The 16,753-nt window shown below is 54.5% G+C and overlaps 1 protein-coding gene across 1 annotated transcript; it reads right to left on the bottom strand.

Moving 5' to 3' along the window:
• Positions 1-11,209: 11,209 nt before the first annotated feature.
• On the bottom strand, positions 11,210-15,668 carry LOC104261188 (ATP-sensitive inward rectifier potassium channel 12). Its single transcript, XM_009817133.2, has one exon. It carries the CDS (start codon positions 15,580-15,582, stop codon positions 14,293-14,295), a length of 1,290 nt encoding a protein of 429 aa, XP_009815435.2. The 5' UTR covers positions 15,583-15,668; the 3' UTR covers positions 11,210-14,292.
• Between the last annotated feature and the right edge of the window lie 1,085 nt (positions 15,669-16,753).

Raw genomic sequence — 16,753 nt, 5'->3', positions numbered from 1 at the left:
TGGGTTGTGTTTGAGCAGTGACTGAGAAACCAGTTCATTCCCAGTGCCCCCATGCCGTCCCAGAAGAGCAGTCAGCCTGGCAGAAGTGGCTGAGATAACCTTTGAGTTGGCTAGTTTGGCAAGGTAGCCAAATCTCAGCAGTCTTGGACACAACGATAAATACTGAGGGTCCCTGGGGCACACCAAGGAGACTTGAGCTTCTTGGTGACTCCAGCAAGCACCGGGACAGAGGGGTTTGGGGCAGAAGCTGGGTTCAGGGTCCTGCCCAGTCTGAGGGATGCTGTGATGGGGTATTTTCCCCCTGCTCCCTCTCAGGGCCATGGGGACGTGGTGCATTCCCAGTGCGCAGTGGTCAGCTGTGCCATACAGACCAGGCTGGCAACCAGCGGTCAGAGCTGAACCTCCCGACCTTTGCTGTAAATCAACCCAAGATCTAGATCACACCAGCCCTGGACTGTGACATGTTCGAAGCCTGGATCAGAGCCATCTACGAGGATGAACCAATCCCAGACTTGACATCGTCCTAAGCAGGGATTTTTGGAGCCTACTTCCCCCTGACCCCCAAATATACTCTTCCAGAAGGACCCAGTGAAGCTGCTGCAGCAAGGAGCCAACCTCAGGCTGTGGCATCTGCCATGCTCTAAGTGAAAATGTCCCCCAGCAATACGGCTGGAGCTCGGCTCTCCAGAAGCCACGTGAAGGTACCCGCGGGGGTTCAGGGACACCCCGCTGGCTGCCAGCATCCTTGGGATCCGCACAGGGACACCCTGTGCACCAGAAACCATCCCAGCTCCATCCCCAGCCTCAGCAGAGCCCCTTCTCGGAGGCAAGTGTGGCCACCGCCGGCAGGTTCACCCCCTGCTTTCTCCATCAGCTGGAAACAATCTGCATCGCTGGAGGTTTTTATTTCCCAGGGGGCTGGGAAGAAAGAGGAGCCTGGAGTTAATCAAAGTCTGGGGAATGCACAGGAGCAGCCATGGCTGGAGGAAGCTCACAGGCTTTTGCGCTGGAGAAGGGGCAGAGCTGCACTGGGGTCTGGGGAGACGGGGCATGCGGAGGGCTGGGGTTTGTTCAACGAGCAGCACAGCAGGAACATGAGGAACAAGACCTTAATTTTTCGGGTGTGGGATGAGGAGAGGGACCAGGGTGCTGTGCCACGGCTGGGATCCAGGCAGTGCTAGAGGCGTGTGTAGCATCACTTGATGCGCACGAGTGGCCAAAAGCCCTGTCCTGTGACTCGGCACATGGATCCAGCCTGACCTCAAAGGGAGTCAAGTGCTCTGTGGCAGAGGCTGGGGCTCACCCTGATGCCAGTGGTATTCAAGCTGCGGTCTGCGAGCGGCACACTGCAAACGTCACCCTCCGTAGATGAGGCTATCCTGCAAAGAATCCCCTTTTATATAAATCCCAGCACGTGATGCAACAGTGGAAGGAGCCTATCCTGCCCCAGCAGGTCATTTCAGGCTTGGCTGAGCTTCTTTCCTCTTGAGGGGATGCTTGCCAGCATCTCGGAAATGGCACCGGTGGGATCTGCAGCCCAGGCACAGCACTGTCAGTCAAGGACCTGCTCTCTGCAGCTTGGCGCAGCAAATCCCTCCTTGCAGCAGGAGGATGAGGATGGACGGAGTGGGACCAGCCGTCCGCGCCGAGCAGGAGGCAGCGGTACCCGTGCCCATGTTGGGAACTCATGACTGAGTTCTCATGTGCAGCAGGGACACGGTGAGAATCCCGGCCTCGCCTGCTGCTCCCTGTGGTTTCTGTGGCTTGTTGTCATGTGTACAACAGATGATTTATGTTGATGCTGGCCCTTCAGGGGATGCTTTATGGCTTGTGGCATATGGAAATCTATGGACCCCTCTGGCAACAGTTGCATGGAGTCTGACACATCCCCAAGGGACTGACCCTGCTGGTGCCTCCCAGCCGCGTTTCCCTGGATCACCGTGTTTCGATACCTCTGATGTTGAGATCAAAGAGCCTGTGTTCATCCACAGGACTGGAAACACCCAGTGGAAGGGATGCAGGCACAAAGTACTGTTCTCTTCTTCATCTCAGCATAACCCTTACGTTGCTGTATGCAGAAAGGACACAAACATACAGAAAACTAAAATTGTGGATATCACCCATCAGTCTTCCCATGGGGAAGATTACCGGAGTGCTCTGCTGGATTAAATTCTGCAGACATTTAACGCACGGGAGCTGGCTGTGTTCCATGCAAGTTGCGTCCAGGTAGGATTTGTACCAGCGGTCCGACACACACCCCATTTGCTGGACTGTCACAGTCAAGGCAATGAGGTTTATTAGGGAAAGTGCCAGGGACCTTGCAGCCTAACACTATGAGGCAGCCAAGACTGACAGGCCAGGGCTTCTCCTCTCACGCTGCTGGTGTGCCACTAATTGCAGTTCTCCCTAATTAAAAGTCAGTGATGTGGCTTTGCCGGCCGCAAGGCAGGTCCCCCAGGCGAGCCCCGGGCAGCGGGGCAGCGGGGCAGGATGGGGTCGTCCCTGGAGCCCAGCACACTTGCTGCCGAGCCAAGGTCGGGCACTGCAGAGGAGCCAAGCACCCAGGAACGTCTTCAAAAGGAGGAACAAAATCAGAGCCAACCTTGCTGGAGACGTGGGGCAGCCGGGGGGTGCCCCAGCCCCTGAGCCATCCCACTGAGCTGGAGTGAAATGCTCTGTGCCAGCTGCAGAGCCGCTTTCCAGGTGGCAATGGTGAGTCTCCGCTAACCGCAGGGCTCTGGGATCTGCAGCGGAGGTAGCAAATCCCATGACAGACTCATGGGAGCTGGCAACACTCTGCCTCTCCCAGGGGAAGAGAAGGGCCAGCTCGCTGCCAGGCACTTAAAATAAGACAAAGTAAAAGCTGGATGATCTTTAGAAGCGCAGTTTCCTGTTAGCTTGTTGATTGCTGATCTAACAGCTCTTTCTCCTTCCTTATTTCCATGTGAGGACAACTCAGTTTTGGTTCAGGTATGTCTTCCCATGGGATAATAATCTCTCTGAGCAAACTCATCCTGAGCGAAGCCAGGAGGAGCAGCCAGATGCCAGCACAAATGTATAATGTAAATGACTCCGGGGTAATTTCATTAAGAAGTGCTTGTGCTCTTACTGCATCAATACAAACTCACAGACAGCAGTGAATTTTCACCCCAGACACGTCTTCAAGCCAAGCACGTGTCCTGCCCTCTCAGGCTGGAGCAAATAACGTGACTTAGACCTTTTCATACCTGTACATGTCCTGTTTTGAAATCCATGGGCCAAGGCGGTGTTAATTATATGTCAGGAAGGATGTCAGTTAAGGGCATGATAGATGATGCTTGTGTCACCTGGAGAAGCCGGAGATGGGAATAGAGACATGGTCTTATATCGCCTAGGAGGCTGCTAGAGGAGATGGATGATGTCTTGGGAGAGGGATGATGGTTTGGGAGCGGGTGACCTGCATGGCAGCTCCTTCAGTGGGACACTACAGGGAGGGTCTAGCAGAGGCAGGACAGGCTGGTCTCTCTGCTGGGCATGGACATCTTCCAGGTATCGGAGAGCAGACTTTGGAGAGTGGCTCAAAGCCTTCAGCATGGCACATTTCCCCGGGGAAAAGGGGAGGATCGTGCACAGCTCCTCTCCCTGGCCCGCAGCCAGGGAGGGCTTGCAGATGGAAAGCTCGTGGCTCGGGCTGGCTGCCCTCCGCGGGCTAATAATACCTCTGGGAGAAGGTCAGTTGGGCAGCAGCAAGGGCAGCTCCCGTTACAGGCTGTCACACATCACCCTCAGCTGCCTGAGCCTCCAGAAAAGTTTTGGGATGTCTTGGAGGGGAGCTGGTACTGCCACGCCTCCTCCCTCAGCAGGTTTCCAGGGGATGCGATGGCAGCCGGCCGTGAGCGGTTATTCCCACTGTGGCATGGAACAATGCAATAAAACCCAGCACCAGTCTCTGCTCTCCCATCCTTGCACTGCATCCTCCATGTCACCACATCGTGCCCTGCTTGCCTGTCCCAGCAGGACCTGGCTGCCACCGGGCAGGCCACCATGCCGTCCCACCGCAGCGAATGTCCCAGCAGAGAGGGTTTTTCTTGCTGAAAAGCTGCTTAGCAGCTTATGGAAACAATAAAAGTAGTATTATCTTCAATGGTGAGGCAGATGGTTTGGATGATTGGTTTGACTTTTAAGCTGGATTTGAGCTACGGATATTCTGATTTTTAACAATTTTTGGCTGGTCAGACTCCGGTGGCGTAATCCCCAGGTTCCTGCTCCCCATAAATCCTGTCCTCTCTGCACCGGGGGCTTCGGGATGGAGACCTGCCCTGGGCGGGGGGAGCATGCAGAGACCTGCACGGGAGGAGGCACCCAGACACCCACCACCTGGGCTGGCAACCACCCAACCCTGCTGCCACCGCCACGGCCACCGCTAGCCCTCCCTGTGCTGGCTGTCACCGCTGCCACCGCAGCCTTGCCACCCCGACCTTGCGGGGACGATGCCCCTCTCTGCTCCCGTCCAGCGTGGGTGGCAGCGCTCTGCAAATCCATCGCTGGCAGGAGCCCAGGCCTGAGCTTCTCCCCCCCATTGTCTTTTTCAAAGGGATTTATTTAGTCTTTCTCCTAATTATCAGGAGCTGCGGACTTCCCCCTACCATCTGAGCGATGCTACCAGCCCGCAGCGCTCCTCCTGCCGACACCGAGCGCCTGTTCTTGCCGTCGCCCCCACACCCGGCGTCATTATGGTGCTGCCGTATGGAGCGCTCAGCAGACGACGTCTTGCTCGCCGGGCCACGGCCGGGGACCTTCTCCACCCCTCCTGCAGCAGGGACCCTCAACCAACCAGGACCTCGCCCGGGGCACGGCGATCTGCCTTGCTCCAGGGCTTGCAAGGAGCCTCCGAGGCTTCTTGGGGTTGCCCCCGTACCCATGTGTTTGGCTTGACACAAGGCAAAGAAGGGATTTGGGGATGAAATCCAGGTTCAGCCCCATTGGGGTTGGGGAAGGCTCCTCCGGAGGGCAGCTCCAGCCAAATAAAAGCCATCCCGGGAGGGTTCGTGGTTAACCCCGGTGCTGAGGGACATGCAGCACCCACCCAGGCATGGAGCGGGGTCTTGAGTTACTAATTACTTGGCCCAAACCCCCCAGCTGCCCCACCTGAGAAAAGCCATCACACCCAGTGCATCCTTCGTATTAGAATCATTTTTATTTAGCAAATCTCTAGAGCATCAAAATAAAACTCCCATAAAAGAAGGGTCATCTTCGTGTTTACATTGAATTAATAAACTGGGCAAAAGAGGAAGACTTCTACAGAGGTCAAAGGTCACCCAAAACATCCCTTTAAGAGAAATAAGCATCAGTTTTCTCATCCGATCGTGAGCTTCAGTGCTGTTACTAGTGAAGCAGCGGGTACGGGAGGGAGGGAGGGGATGAAGGATGCGGGCGGGGGCTCTATGCAGTTTGGTTCAGTCCTGCAACCAGGCAAAATCACCTCCCTGCTGCACCCAGGTGATGAAACGCCACAGAAAAAGAAACTGTTTTAAGGAACAGGGGTGGTTTTGAGTCTGTTTGCAAGTGGCAGCTGCAGGAAGGTGAACCTGGAAAGGGTGAGCTGTGGCTGAGTGCTGGCGGTGCCCGGTGGGTACCGGGGAGGAGGAAGCAGCTGCTGGCAGCGGGGTGCAAAGCTGCATCTCCCCGGCCATGCACCGGGCAGCCGGGACGGCGAGTGGGGCCGTACCCCTGTGTCTGCCATGGCTGCGAGCTCGGTGCCCGATCCCGGGCAGCCTTTCCCCTGCCAGCTCCCGCGGGGCCGGGCAAAGCATTGCCAGCGCTGCCAGGCTTATCTTTAGCTCTGTTCCCTCCCTCGCCCCCGCGCCCACCTCCTCGCCGCGCACCGCGTCCCCGGCCCCCACCAAAACATGCCGTTATATAAGCGCTCGCAGCAACCATCTGGGACTGAGTCAGCCACGAACCCAAACGGACAGCAAGCCCACGAGGCGGGGATGTCAGCCCCCGGATAACAGGTTTTTGGGGTCACCTTCCCCCTAACGCCGTCCCCGAGTGACCAGCACCCCCACCCCAGACCCGGCATGGGTGCTGCAGCCCAGCGAGCAGGGACCGCGGCAGGGGACAACCTGGGGGACAGGCGTGGTGGTTGGGGTCATCAGGCAAAGAGGGAAAGGCTTAATTACACGCTAATGAGGTATTGCCAAAATAAATGTGCCAGCTGCAGGGGAAGAGGAGGGGAAGCATCGACTGGCTGGGGAAGAGGTGTTGGACTGCCAGCTCGGACATGGTCCTCTCCATCGACAACACTGATATCCCATCGGAAACCCTTCTGCACATCTTCCCTTAAAGCAGCATCACCGTGCCCAGTTTGACTCCAGATTTGATCATTTGGGGCTTTTTCTCCAAAACCTGGGGTCAGGACGGGGGTCTCCTTCACCTCCTTTAAATCACCGTTTTTCTCTGGGAGCAGCATCGCGGCGAGCGTTTGCGACCTGAACTTTGCAGCGTTGTGCTGATTCATGACGGCTTGTCACCGAAACTGCCTAAAACCGACAGAAAAAGGGACGCTGACTCATGTGTTTGCCTTCCCCGAGCGGGGAGAAATGTGAAAGGTGAACAAAGTACTTAGAGGGTGATAATTACATTCAGTGCTGAAAAATTCAATCCATATTAATAAGCTGGCATGTTATTACTAATAGGGGCATTTTACAATTAAAAAAAAAATTGTATTTAAGGATTTTAACCTTGACAGTGACCTTTTACCAACAAGTGTAAGGAAACCCCTAATTTTGTCCCACTCACACTTACAAATCTGTGTTAAGGAGAAACTCCAGCCGCTGCCTTCCCCGTCTCCCCGCAGGATGCTGGGGGACAGTTCACCGGCAGTATCCCGTTATACAGCGGGATGAACCCCAGCATGGGATGGGGTGGGATGTGGCACAAGGAGCTGGAGAGCCGGCCCCTCGGTGGGAGAGCTCTCGGCGTTGCCATTCAGGGCAGGTGGAGGGGGAGAAAGGAGTCGGAGAGGGTCCACCTTAATGCAGGATGAAAAAGCAAATTGCCTGCTGGCAGGAGAGCAGAGATGCTGCTCCGTTACTATGGTTACCCCCAGAGACAACCGAGCATCCCTGGGTATCGCCCTGCAGTACCCGAGCTGCTCCTGGCTGCCCGGGATGGCACTGGGGCAATTCGGGTGGGCAAGGGAACAAATTTGGAGGGGTTTGTAGGGTCTGAGTTTCTTGAAGCAGCCAGGAGGAAGGATGCATCCAGGCTGGGTGGAGGAGCAGCATCTCCAGCGGGGCCAGGGCGAAGTTCCTGCCTCCACCCCTCTGAAACGTGGTACATCGCCTTAGCACGGCTGGGGAGGGTTCTTTGGGAGTCAGACCAATGTGGTGCCTTCCCTGCGTGGCACCGTGGTTTTGGCCGGTGAGACACGGCAAGCCCTGCACCGGTGCATTCAGGTGGGACGGGCAGCACAGCGTGCAAACCCACACCGGCTCCATCCTGGTGGGAATCCAGAGCTAACGGAGGCTCACAGCCCCTCTGCCCACTCTCTGCCCGATCGGGAGGGGTCTGCACACCCAGAGTTAGGTGGTGGTGTGTTTGAGCCAAACCCATCCAAGCCGATGAAAAGAGACCCTGCTTTTGGGGAGGCCAGAAACCTCGGCAGGGCACAGAGAGATGCCCCGGTCCCCTGAAGCCAAAAGGAGAGAGGCAGGAGGTCTGGTGTAATGCTGAGTATAGAGATGGGTTTAGCATTTAAAGGCATTTTGAGTATTAAAAGTGGAGGTTGCCAGCTAAGAAAGACCCCCAACCTCAGCCCATCGGCTAGCATCCCTGCCAAGAACACCCTGGCCACGCCTGCAAGGCATAAGCAAGGTCCTTCTCCACAGAGGCAGCCGCTGCCTTCCCCATCCCCACTGCTCCCAGCCGCCACCGCCACCCTTTAATTTAGCTCTAACCCCAGAAGATGAGGATGGTCGGAGTGGAAGTAAAGCAAGGACCAAACGTCCTGGGAGCACGTTTCCCCACGGTGCCAGCGTCAGCTCGGCTCCCCAGGGATTTCTGCTACAAGCAGCCACCGAGGGAGGAATTCTGGAGGCAATGGAAACCATCCCCAGGGAGCTGCTGGCTCCTGAATCATTAAATGCTTCCACAAACAAAGCGATGGGTTTTGTATTGCAAACTGCTGCATGAGGAGTCACTGCCACACGACAAAGCAAACGCTGAGAGCTGAGGCACAAGAGCTTTGGGAAGTTGCTGCCCAGGCCAGTGCTTGTCCCCAGGAGAGATGTTAGCAGGGCCCTGCAAGAGCATCCTCCGTGCCCTCCCTGGCGTTTTCCTTTCCAAGATCCAGCCCGTGTTTTGGAGGAGAGCAGGGAGGTTTTTCCCATCTCACCTCCTGCCTGCCTGTAACAGGCCATTACCTTCCCCAATAACCCCCCGCTCCTCTCCTCAGCTAGAGAAAAGCTTCCAGAAAAGCATCTGGTCCAGATTTAAAGGCATTAATAGACAGAGGTTGGTAGCTTGTTCTAATAGCTAATCATTATTAAAAGATCGCTCCTTATTTCCAAGATAGATGTCTCTGGCTTCAGCTTCCAGGAAGAGGTGGTTATTATGCCTTTCCCTGGTAGATTAAGTTACCTCTTTGTACCAGTGTGTTCTCCCCGTGACAAATGCTGTAATCAAGTCACCTCTCAGTCTCCCCCTTTGATAAATTAAACGGGCTGCACTCTTAAATCATGCTTAGCCCCAGCCCTATCTTTGGTGATTAGAGTGAGTGGCTGGCAGTGATTTTCCTTTTAATGAGTAAAAACCCTCCCTTATGGGGGAAGGGATAGAGCTGATGGGACCCGTCATCGGCGGGTGGAAGCTATCGGTTGCCGGTCACCAACCCAGATTCAGACCCATGACCAACCTGCGAAATGATGATGAATAATTCCTCCAGGTTATCTTGGTACCGAGCCCTGTTCCCTGCAGCAGCCAGGTGCAAAAGCCAGGAGGAAAATCCAGGATGGCGAAGCCAGGGGCTCCGTGTCCACCAGGCCATTAACCTCTCCATAAATAGCATCCCACTCACTTGCTCTGCTTTCCTTCGGTCGTGACATACCATTAAAGACATTTAAACTGTCACTTGGCTGTGGCACGGTGTCCCCTGAGGTCCCCAGAGGAGGCAATGCCCGTAGGAAATAGATCCTCATGGAGCCCAAGGGCAACCAAGGTCGCTCCCGGAAGATTTGTTGGGTCAGTCTCGGATGACTGGGCTCTTTCTGCCTGGGTCCCAGACACATTTTCCCATCTCCGGGCTCCCCGCATGGCTGAGCCGCTGCGATCCGGTCCCCGGGCGAAAGCCCATCAGGGCAGTGCAGCAGAGCAAACGGTACGACATGCGGGACGGCACGGGGAGTGGGGGACCCTGCAGGTCCCCCCATCCTGCCGAGCATCCCTGCAGCCCCTTCCCCAGCAGAGAGGAAAAATTATCCTCTCCTGCGGGATAACAAGGAAAATTCAGATTTGGGGTTTCTGCTCCTCCCTAGAGGCAGCAGGATGGACACTTGCTAAAAGGCTCCTAAAACCCATCTGCATTTGTCCTGCTGGCCCCCAGTCTTGCTCAAAGTTTGCTGCACATACATATCATACGTGTGACAACTGACAGCCTCGAAGCCATGTTTGAAGTTTGCTACAGGCAGAGACTTCCCTATGATCTTTAAAATATACAGCATGACGCGAGATATTTTAAATAGATCAAAATACATTTATTACATATTTATATTATTTTCTCTAGTCTATTTATATCTTTTGGAGACTCTTATATATAATATATATAATATATTTAAAATAACATAAAATTGGCCAGTTTTGTCATCTGAAATACATTTTACAAATATATATATACATTGTCACATATATCTCAAATATATGTGCAATGAGACAGAGAAACACCAGAGGTGGAAAAGGTACAGATACTTTCATTGCATCCATCAGCTTCTCTATCGCTGCACGTCACCATCGCCCCAGCGAACGGACTCGGCATTTTAGCCCTGGGAAACCAGTGCTCCCAGTTGCCAACCTGCCCGTGTGAACTGGTGCCGGGCCTTGGTCCCCAAACTGCCTGGGGCCAAGCCTGGGGGAGCACCGGGGTGTGTGTTGGGGGAGATGGAGGAAAGAGGGTGCCCCCGGGAGGGGGCAGCGGGACAGATGTGCACAGCTGGCAGGCGCCGGGGCTCAGCGAGGTGATGGGTGGCATCGGGTTGGGCACCATCTCATGTCCCCTTCCCGCTCATAACGTGGCCGGATCCTGCCCTGCGCCAACCCCCCCGTGGCAGCATCCCTGAATTGGGGGGGTGGGAGAGCAGGATCTGGCCGGAGCGCCGGACCCGGCTGCCACACATTCGTTTTGGCGTGCGAGAAATGGCGGGGGGACACACAGGGGACTCTTCGGTTGTCAGCACGAGAGGAAAGGAAAGAGCAGAAGGGTTTAAAAATAAACGTATTTGTTCTGCCTTATTAAAGATAGAAAAGGTGGCTCTGAATTCATCTCCTACAAAAAGTTTGAAGGTCAAGCAGGCACCGAATCGCGAAAGGTTAAGCGCTAAGTGATTGTCCCAGCCCTAAAAGACTAAGTGCACTAAATTCGGTTATGAGAAGCTAAGGCGCATCCCGACGGCTCCCGGCCCTGGGGACCCACCGCCCGGCCGAGCGGGGACATCACGCGTTTTGGGGGCAGAGGATGCTCTTTCCAGCCAGTGGTTTTGGGGCACAAAGATGCGGCGGCTTTCTGCTCCCACCGGTGCATCTTTTTGGGGTGAAGCCAAGTGGGAGCATCAGCGGGTCCGGTCCCCAGTCCCCGGCCAGGGCGGCGGCTGCTGCCGGAGGCTGCCCTGAGCCCCAGCCGAGGGCAATCCCTATGGGATGCTGGCCAAGAGGATTAGCGGCTCTTTCCTTTCTCGGACTCCCGCCATCCTCCAAGGATCAAGTGTAACGCCGGAATTAACTCCATGGATGGAGCTGCATCGGCTCGGAGGAAACGGCTGGCGGCTGGTTTGGGGGGGATGTGTCCCCTCGCTCGGCTCTGAGCGCCCTTCCCGCCGGGATCCTGCTCCATCCCTGCCATGACCAACACCAAAACCCGCACCCCAAGAGCATCCCTGTGCATTTCCAGCCCTTCCGGGGAACCCAAGCGCTGAACAAATACCACTTTTTGACTGTTTTCACCTTTTTTGTCTTCCCCCCCCCCCCTTTTTTGACAATTCATGTGATTAAAACTACCCCTGGGCAGCCCTCCCCATGCTCCCTGACGGTAGGAAAAAAGACCAGTAGCTCAGAGCACTCACAGGTAGGCAAAAATAATATTTATACACTATGTACCAGCGTGGTCCATGGCCAGGACGAGGACTATACAGTATATATACGACGACTCGCCAGAGCTAGATCCTCACTAGCGGGGTTCGGGGAAGGGGGTGCGTGAACAGGGGCCGGGGAGGGTCCGAACCCCCCCTCGCCGTGCTGGCTGTGGGCGCTCCCCAGCCCAGTTCGCATCCTCCTACGCAGCAGTTTAAAAATACATCTGTATATATTATTCTATTCTCCCAGGTAACACTGTACAATCATAGAAGTTTCTTTAAAAGCAATAATTTACTTAAAGACATCTCTATTTCTCTTTCATTTTTATACAAATATTTACTGTGAGATATATATATATATTTTATAAAGAAATTAACCCTCTGAGAACCCTACAGCAGCAAGATGTGCACCTTTTTTATAATTATTATTTATTCAAAAGAACCTAAAACCACTTAAAAGCATTTTTAAAAAAAAAATAAATAAGTAGTGCGCACACAAAATCTCTCTGCCCCCCCTCCATCCTTCCCAGCCCCCAGATGCTACAGGGCAAAAAGCAAGTGGCAAAACCATCCCCCCTGGGAGCAAAGGGACCGGTGCTGAGATGGCATCTGTGTTCGCTGCCTTAGAAACACAAACGTGGTGGCCGGAGCCCGACGGCACGTCCCTGCCTGTCTCCGCTTTTGGGGACAGCCCGTTCGGGGCACTCGGTGCCGAAACGGCCGGCTCCCTCTCAGCGCTGCCCTCGGGGATGTTTTCTCCCCGTGGCTGGTTTTTAGGGGAAGCCAAAAATAGAGCAGCCGCTTGGTGGGCAGCATGGGGTGATGGCGATGGACACTGGTGGGAACAGGGTGGGGAGAAAATGAAGCCCCGGTCCCCATCCCGCAGCCGGAGGGCGAGATGCGATGCTCAGGGATACAGGGCAGTGGGGGAGCACTGGGGCAGCCGCTCCCCAGAGCGCTTTGCAAGAAGGATACAGGGATGGGGGAATAGGAGAAATCCTGCCTCTGCCATCGATGTTCGGACATGCCACTGCAAGTTATAACCTGGGACATGGCTTCCCTGACGTGAGCTGGGGACAGAAAAGCACCGGGAGCCCGTCACAGCCAAAACGCTGCCAGGGACCCCACGCTCAACCCTTTCTCCCCGACACCGGGTGCTGCCAGGGCCACCATGCCCATGGTCAGCCGTGGGATGCCCGCGGGTACCGAAGCCTTTCCCATGGCCATGAGGAGCAGGGAGCCAGATTTTGGCTCCCTGAGCACCAATGAGCAGCAGGGCCGGGATGAAGGGACCCACAACCTGCGTCTTCCTGGCTCCTTCCCTCTGTGCAAAGGCAGGGAGCAGGGCAGGAGCTAGGCTTCCCGTGCACGGGCTGGTTTGCCTTGTGCCGTAGCAAAAGCTAAACCGGCGTGCCATCAAGGCCAGCCTAAAACGCAGTGCACGGTGGGATGCAGGCGCTGCCGCAGGGGCAGAGCAAAGGGGACATCACCCCAAGGGGAGGATGCAAGCGGGGTGCCGGGGAGGAGAGCTGGGGCGCGGGATGAGTTTGCATCTCTAAGGCACAATCCACCTTGAGGCTGGGACGCGGGGACGGGTTGAAGCGCAAGACGGGGTGGTTTCCTCGGCTGGCATCTGTTTTTTTTGGAAAAGCATCTGCCTCTGAAGCAGGACTCTCCAGTGAACAGGGAATTCATAAATCCCAGCCTTTGCACCGAGACGGCTCCTGTGCTAGAAGTGCAACTCAACAAGCCGACTTTCACATTGATTTCCACGTTTGAAATTATTTTTCAAGGGAGAAAATACCGAATTGGTTAGAAAAGTGGGAAAATACCCAAACTGGAGAGCTTTCCACTCTCCTTTTTGTGCTTTTGGCTATTTCATCCTAGTTACAGTGAAACTTATGAATTCCCCGTTGGAGATGTTGGGGTAGACCCAACACTTCAGCAGCTGATGCCCCAGACCCAGTTTCCACCCTGAAGATCAATATTTCCAGAAATTGGCTAATTACTGTGTTTACAATGCTTCTTTCTATCACAGTCTGCCTTTTCCTTATTAGCTACTTTGCCAGTAATGATGCTACTCGCTTTCGCTGCCACAGACCTCCAGCCACTTACGTCTGTTTTCTGCCTACGAAGCCGTGCCAGTGGAAAAAAACCCAAACCACCCCAAAATTGGATGCAGTCTTGACTTCTAGCTCTTGCATCTGCCCAGCAAGTCACCCCCTTAAAGGTCCCCGGTGGCTTATTCATTCCCTTGTTAATTTTTAAAAAATACTGAATCACTTCTTTCAGATTTATTATTATTATTATTATTGTTATTATTATTATTATTATTTTGGTAAACAGTCTCCCAAACGGTACGGTGAAAAAATTAAAAACCCTCTCGCCTCCCTCCCCCCCTTTTTCCCCAAATTAAAAAGAAGTACGTTAATGTTGCATGTATTTTCAAGTGTTGTTCTTGTGCAACTGAATCAGACCGCCTGCCGGAAGGAGCAATTTTTTTTGTTGTTGCTGCTCAGTTAAAAAATAAAAGGAAAAAAAAAGAAAGAGAGAGAGAAAGATTTGTTTCCTGATATTTCCTCTTTTTGGATCTCGCAGTGCTCGGCTCCAAGAAAACGCTGGCGTTTTCCCCGCGAGGAGAGCAAAGCCCCGCGGGGCCGTGCGGGGCGAGCGTCTGCCCGTGCCCCACGGACCCTCCTCTCTCCATCTGCCCGTCCGTCCGTCTGTCCCCCCAGAGCTGTCGGCCCCGCTGCGGGCGCCGGGCGCAGGAGACGCGCCGTGGCCTGCCGCCGTCCCCTCCTGCAGACCGCTCAGTGGTTATTGCGATGAAACTGAAAACTATGAACGATACTAATTTCTCAAGCATTCCTATGGCACTTGCATTGTTCTGCATAATTTGAGCGGGTTGTAGGGGAAGAGATTAGAGGAGGAAAAAAAATACCCTCGGAAAAGTCAATGGAAGGACCAAGAGTCATATTTCCGACTCCCTCCTGTACGACCGTTGATCCAACGCTATTGTGGCTTGAAGCCTATCGAACTCGTGCCTGTTGTCCGGGCTCAGGTCCTCCAAACCCCGGCTGTCATCGTCTTCCTCTTCCTCGTCACGGCTCATGAAGGCCAGCTCGTTCTCGTAGCAGAAAGAGTTGGTGCTGGGCAGCAGGAATTTGTTCTCCACCAAGTCCTTGGCGCTGCAACGGGGGGTGGATGGGACCTCGTAGGTTTTGTGGAAGTGGGAATAGTCTACTTTGTACTGGTTTTTCTCCTCGAACAAGACGGGCTCAAAGCGGTGGCCCCAGAGGATCTCACTGGCCAGGTAGGAGCTCCGAGCTTGCGTCGTCATAGCAGTGGCTTCTACCATGCCTTCCAGGATGACCACAATCTCAAAGTCATCTGTCTCCAAGTCCTGGCGGCTGATCCCAAACAAGGGGCTGTCTTCATTGATCTCGTGGAGAATGGTGATGGGAGACACCAAGAAGATACGGTCCAAGCCTTTATCAAACCCCACGTCGATGTCTATTTGGTCGAGAGGTATGTACTCCCCTTCTTCTGTGATCCTGGGCTTAATTAGCTGAGCTCGTACGTGGGCTTCTACTATGTGGCTTTTCCGGAGGTTCCCAACTCTCCACATCAGGCAGAGTTTTCCATCTCTCATTGCCACTACTGCATTATGGCTGAAAAGTAATGTCTGGGCCCGTTTTTTGGGCCTGGCCATCTTTGCCATTATTGCACCAATCATGAAAGAGTCAATTATACACCCCACGATGGACTGAACCACCACCATGAAGACTGCGAGCGGGCACTCCTCTGTCACGCAGCGGAAGCCGTAACCAATAGTCGTTTGGGTCTCGATGGAGAACAGAAAAGCAGCCACAAAGCCATTAACCTGCAGAACGCAAGGCTTGAAGGTATCGTCTCCACCCGGGTTTTCTAGGTCTCCGTGAATGAGTGCAATTAGCCAGAAAATCAGCCCAAACAATAACCAGGACACCAGAAATGCCAGGGAAAAGAGCAAGAGCATATACCTCCAGCGGATGTCAACGCACGTAGTGAACATGTCTGCAATGTACCTCTGCGGCTTGTCATCCATGTTGGTGAACTCCACGTTGCACTGACCGTTCTTCTTTACAAACCTGTTCCTGCATTTCCTCCTGGTGTGGATTTTACCATTGCCAAAGCCGTTGATACCTGGCATGGTGGTCAACCTCAGCCCGTCTTCCTCGGAGGACACGATGCTGTAAGGGTTGACTCTGCCTGCAGTCATCCCTGAGCCAAGCCCACAATGAAAGTGAAGGGTCTTGCGACTTCTGGTGTCCCCCTGACCCACCCCTGCCCACCCCCCAAATTCTGTTGCGGTGGAAGAGAAGTCCCAAGCTTCCACGTCTTGGCTGCCACGTCACCACGTGGATCCCGTGAGAGGCTCTGCAATGAGAAAACAAAGACACGGCCATTACCTCTCATGGCAAAGGGATCCAAGGGGGTGTTTGGCCATGGGTCTGATGGGGTGGGTGGCTGCATGTTGAGCGAGGACCCCCCCACTGCCCTAACTCTCCCTCCCAAAAAACACACAGGAGGAAGGAAGGTCTTAGAGATTGTTCTTTCGTATGACAAAGCGAGTGAGCAAACCTTGCTGGGGAGATGTGGCATTTGTGGGACCCTCAACGACACCAGCGGATGAAAAACCTTGGGTAGTACTGGAGTCTCTCCTCTTTGCTTTTCTCATGATCTCTGCTGTCAGAGCGGGGTCAGGCTGCTGCAGAGGAAAGTGGAGAGGCCAAGCTTCTCTCCTTAGCACAGAGATATTAATAAAGGTACGCCTGAAAGCAGCTCCATCAGTTCACATTGCCCGTGCCAGATGGACCGCTGCCCAGCACATCGCAGTAGCAGTTGCCCGACCTCCCGAGCACCAGCTCTTCTGGGGTCGAGGGAAACCACAGGGAGATGTGGATTTAACCTCCGTCCCCCACCGGGGATGGGAGAGGACACAGCCAACGTGCAGCCGGTTGGAGAAGGCCCAGGGAAGGCACTTGCTCGGGGCACATGTCCCGAGGAGCAATTTTCCCAACATATCCGTTGGGACATGGAGCCATCTACGGCCACAGATGGGTTTTGCTGGCCAAGTCTTATGAAGGGACAACTGCTGCTGGGGAACAGGGAGCTGTTTTGATCCCTTCTGGAAGGCTCAGCTGCAGGGTCAGGGACCTACACTCAGCTTTGCCTGGGAGAGAGGTGGGAGCAGCATGGACACAGGCAAGGTGGCCCAAATTGGGTGGGCTCCCCGGTGCCTCTGCGATGGCACGTGGGGCTGCATCAGGCAGCGAACAGGATTGTGGAGAAGCCACGTGGCACGTCCCAAGCACCCCAAAGAGTGGGAGCACTCCCCAAACCACCCCCTGCCGCAGTTCCTCCTATTCTTTAGCGACACGGGCTGTGTT

Source organism: Gavia stellata, chromosome 18 (assembly GCF_030936135.1).
Source record: "Gavia stellata isolate bGavSte3 chromosome 18, bGavSte3.hap2, whole genome shotgun sequence".
NCBI classification, from domain to species: domain Eukaryota; kingdom Metazoa; phylum Chordata; class Aves; order Gaviiformes; family Gaviidae; genus Gavia; species Gavia stellata.
This window is presented reverse-complemented; position numbering and strand designations above follow the sequence as displayed.

Coding starts and splice junctions, on each gene's coding strand:
- LOC104261188 (XM_009817133.2), bottom strand. CDS start 15,582: ATGACTGCAGGCAGAGTCAACCCTTACAGCATCGTGTCCTCCGAGGAA.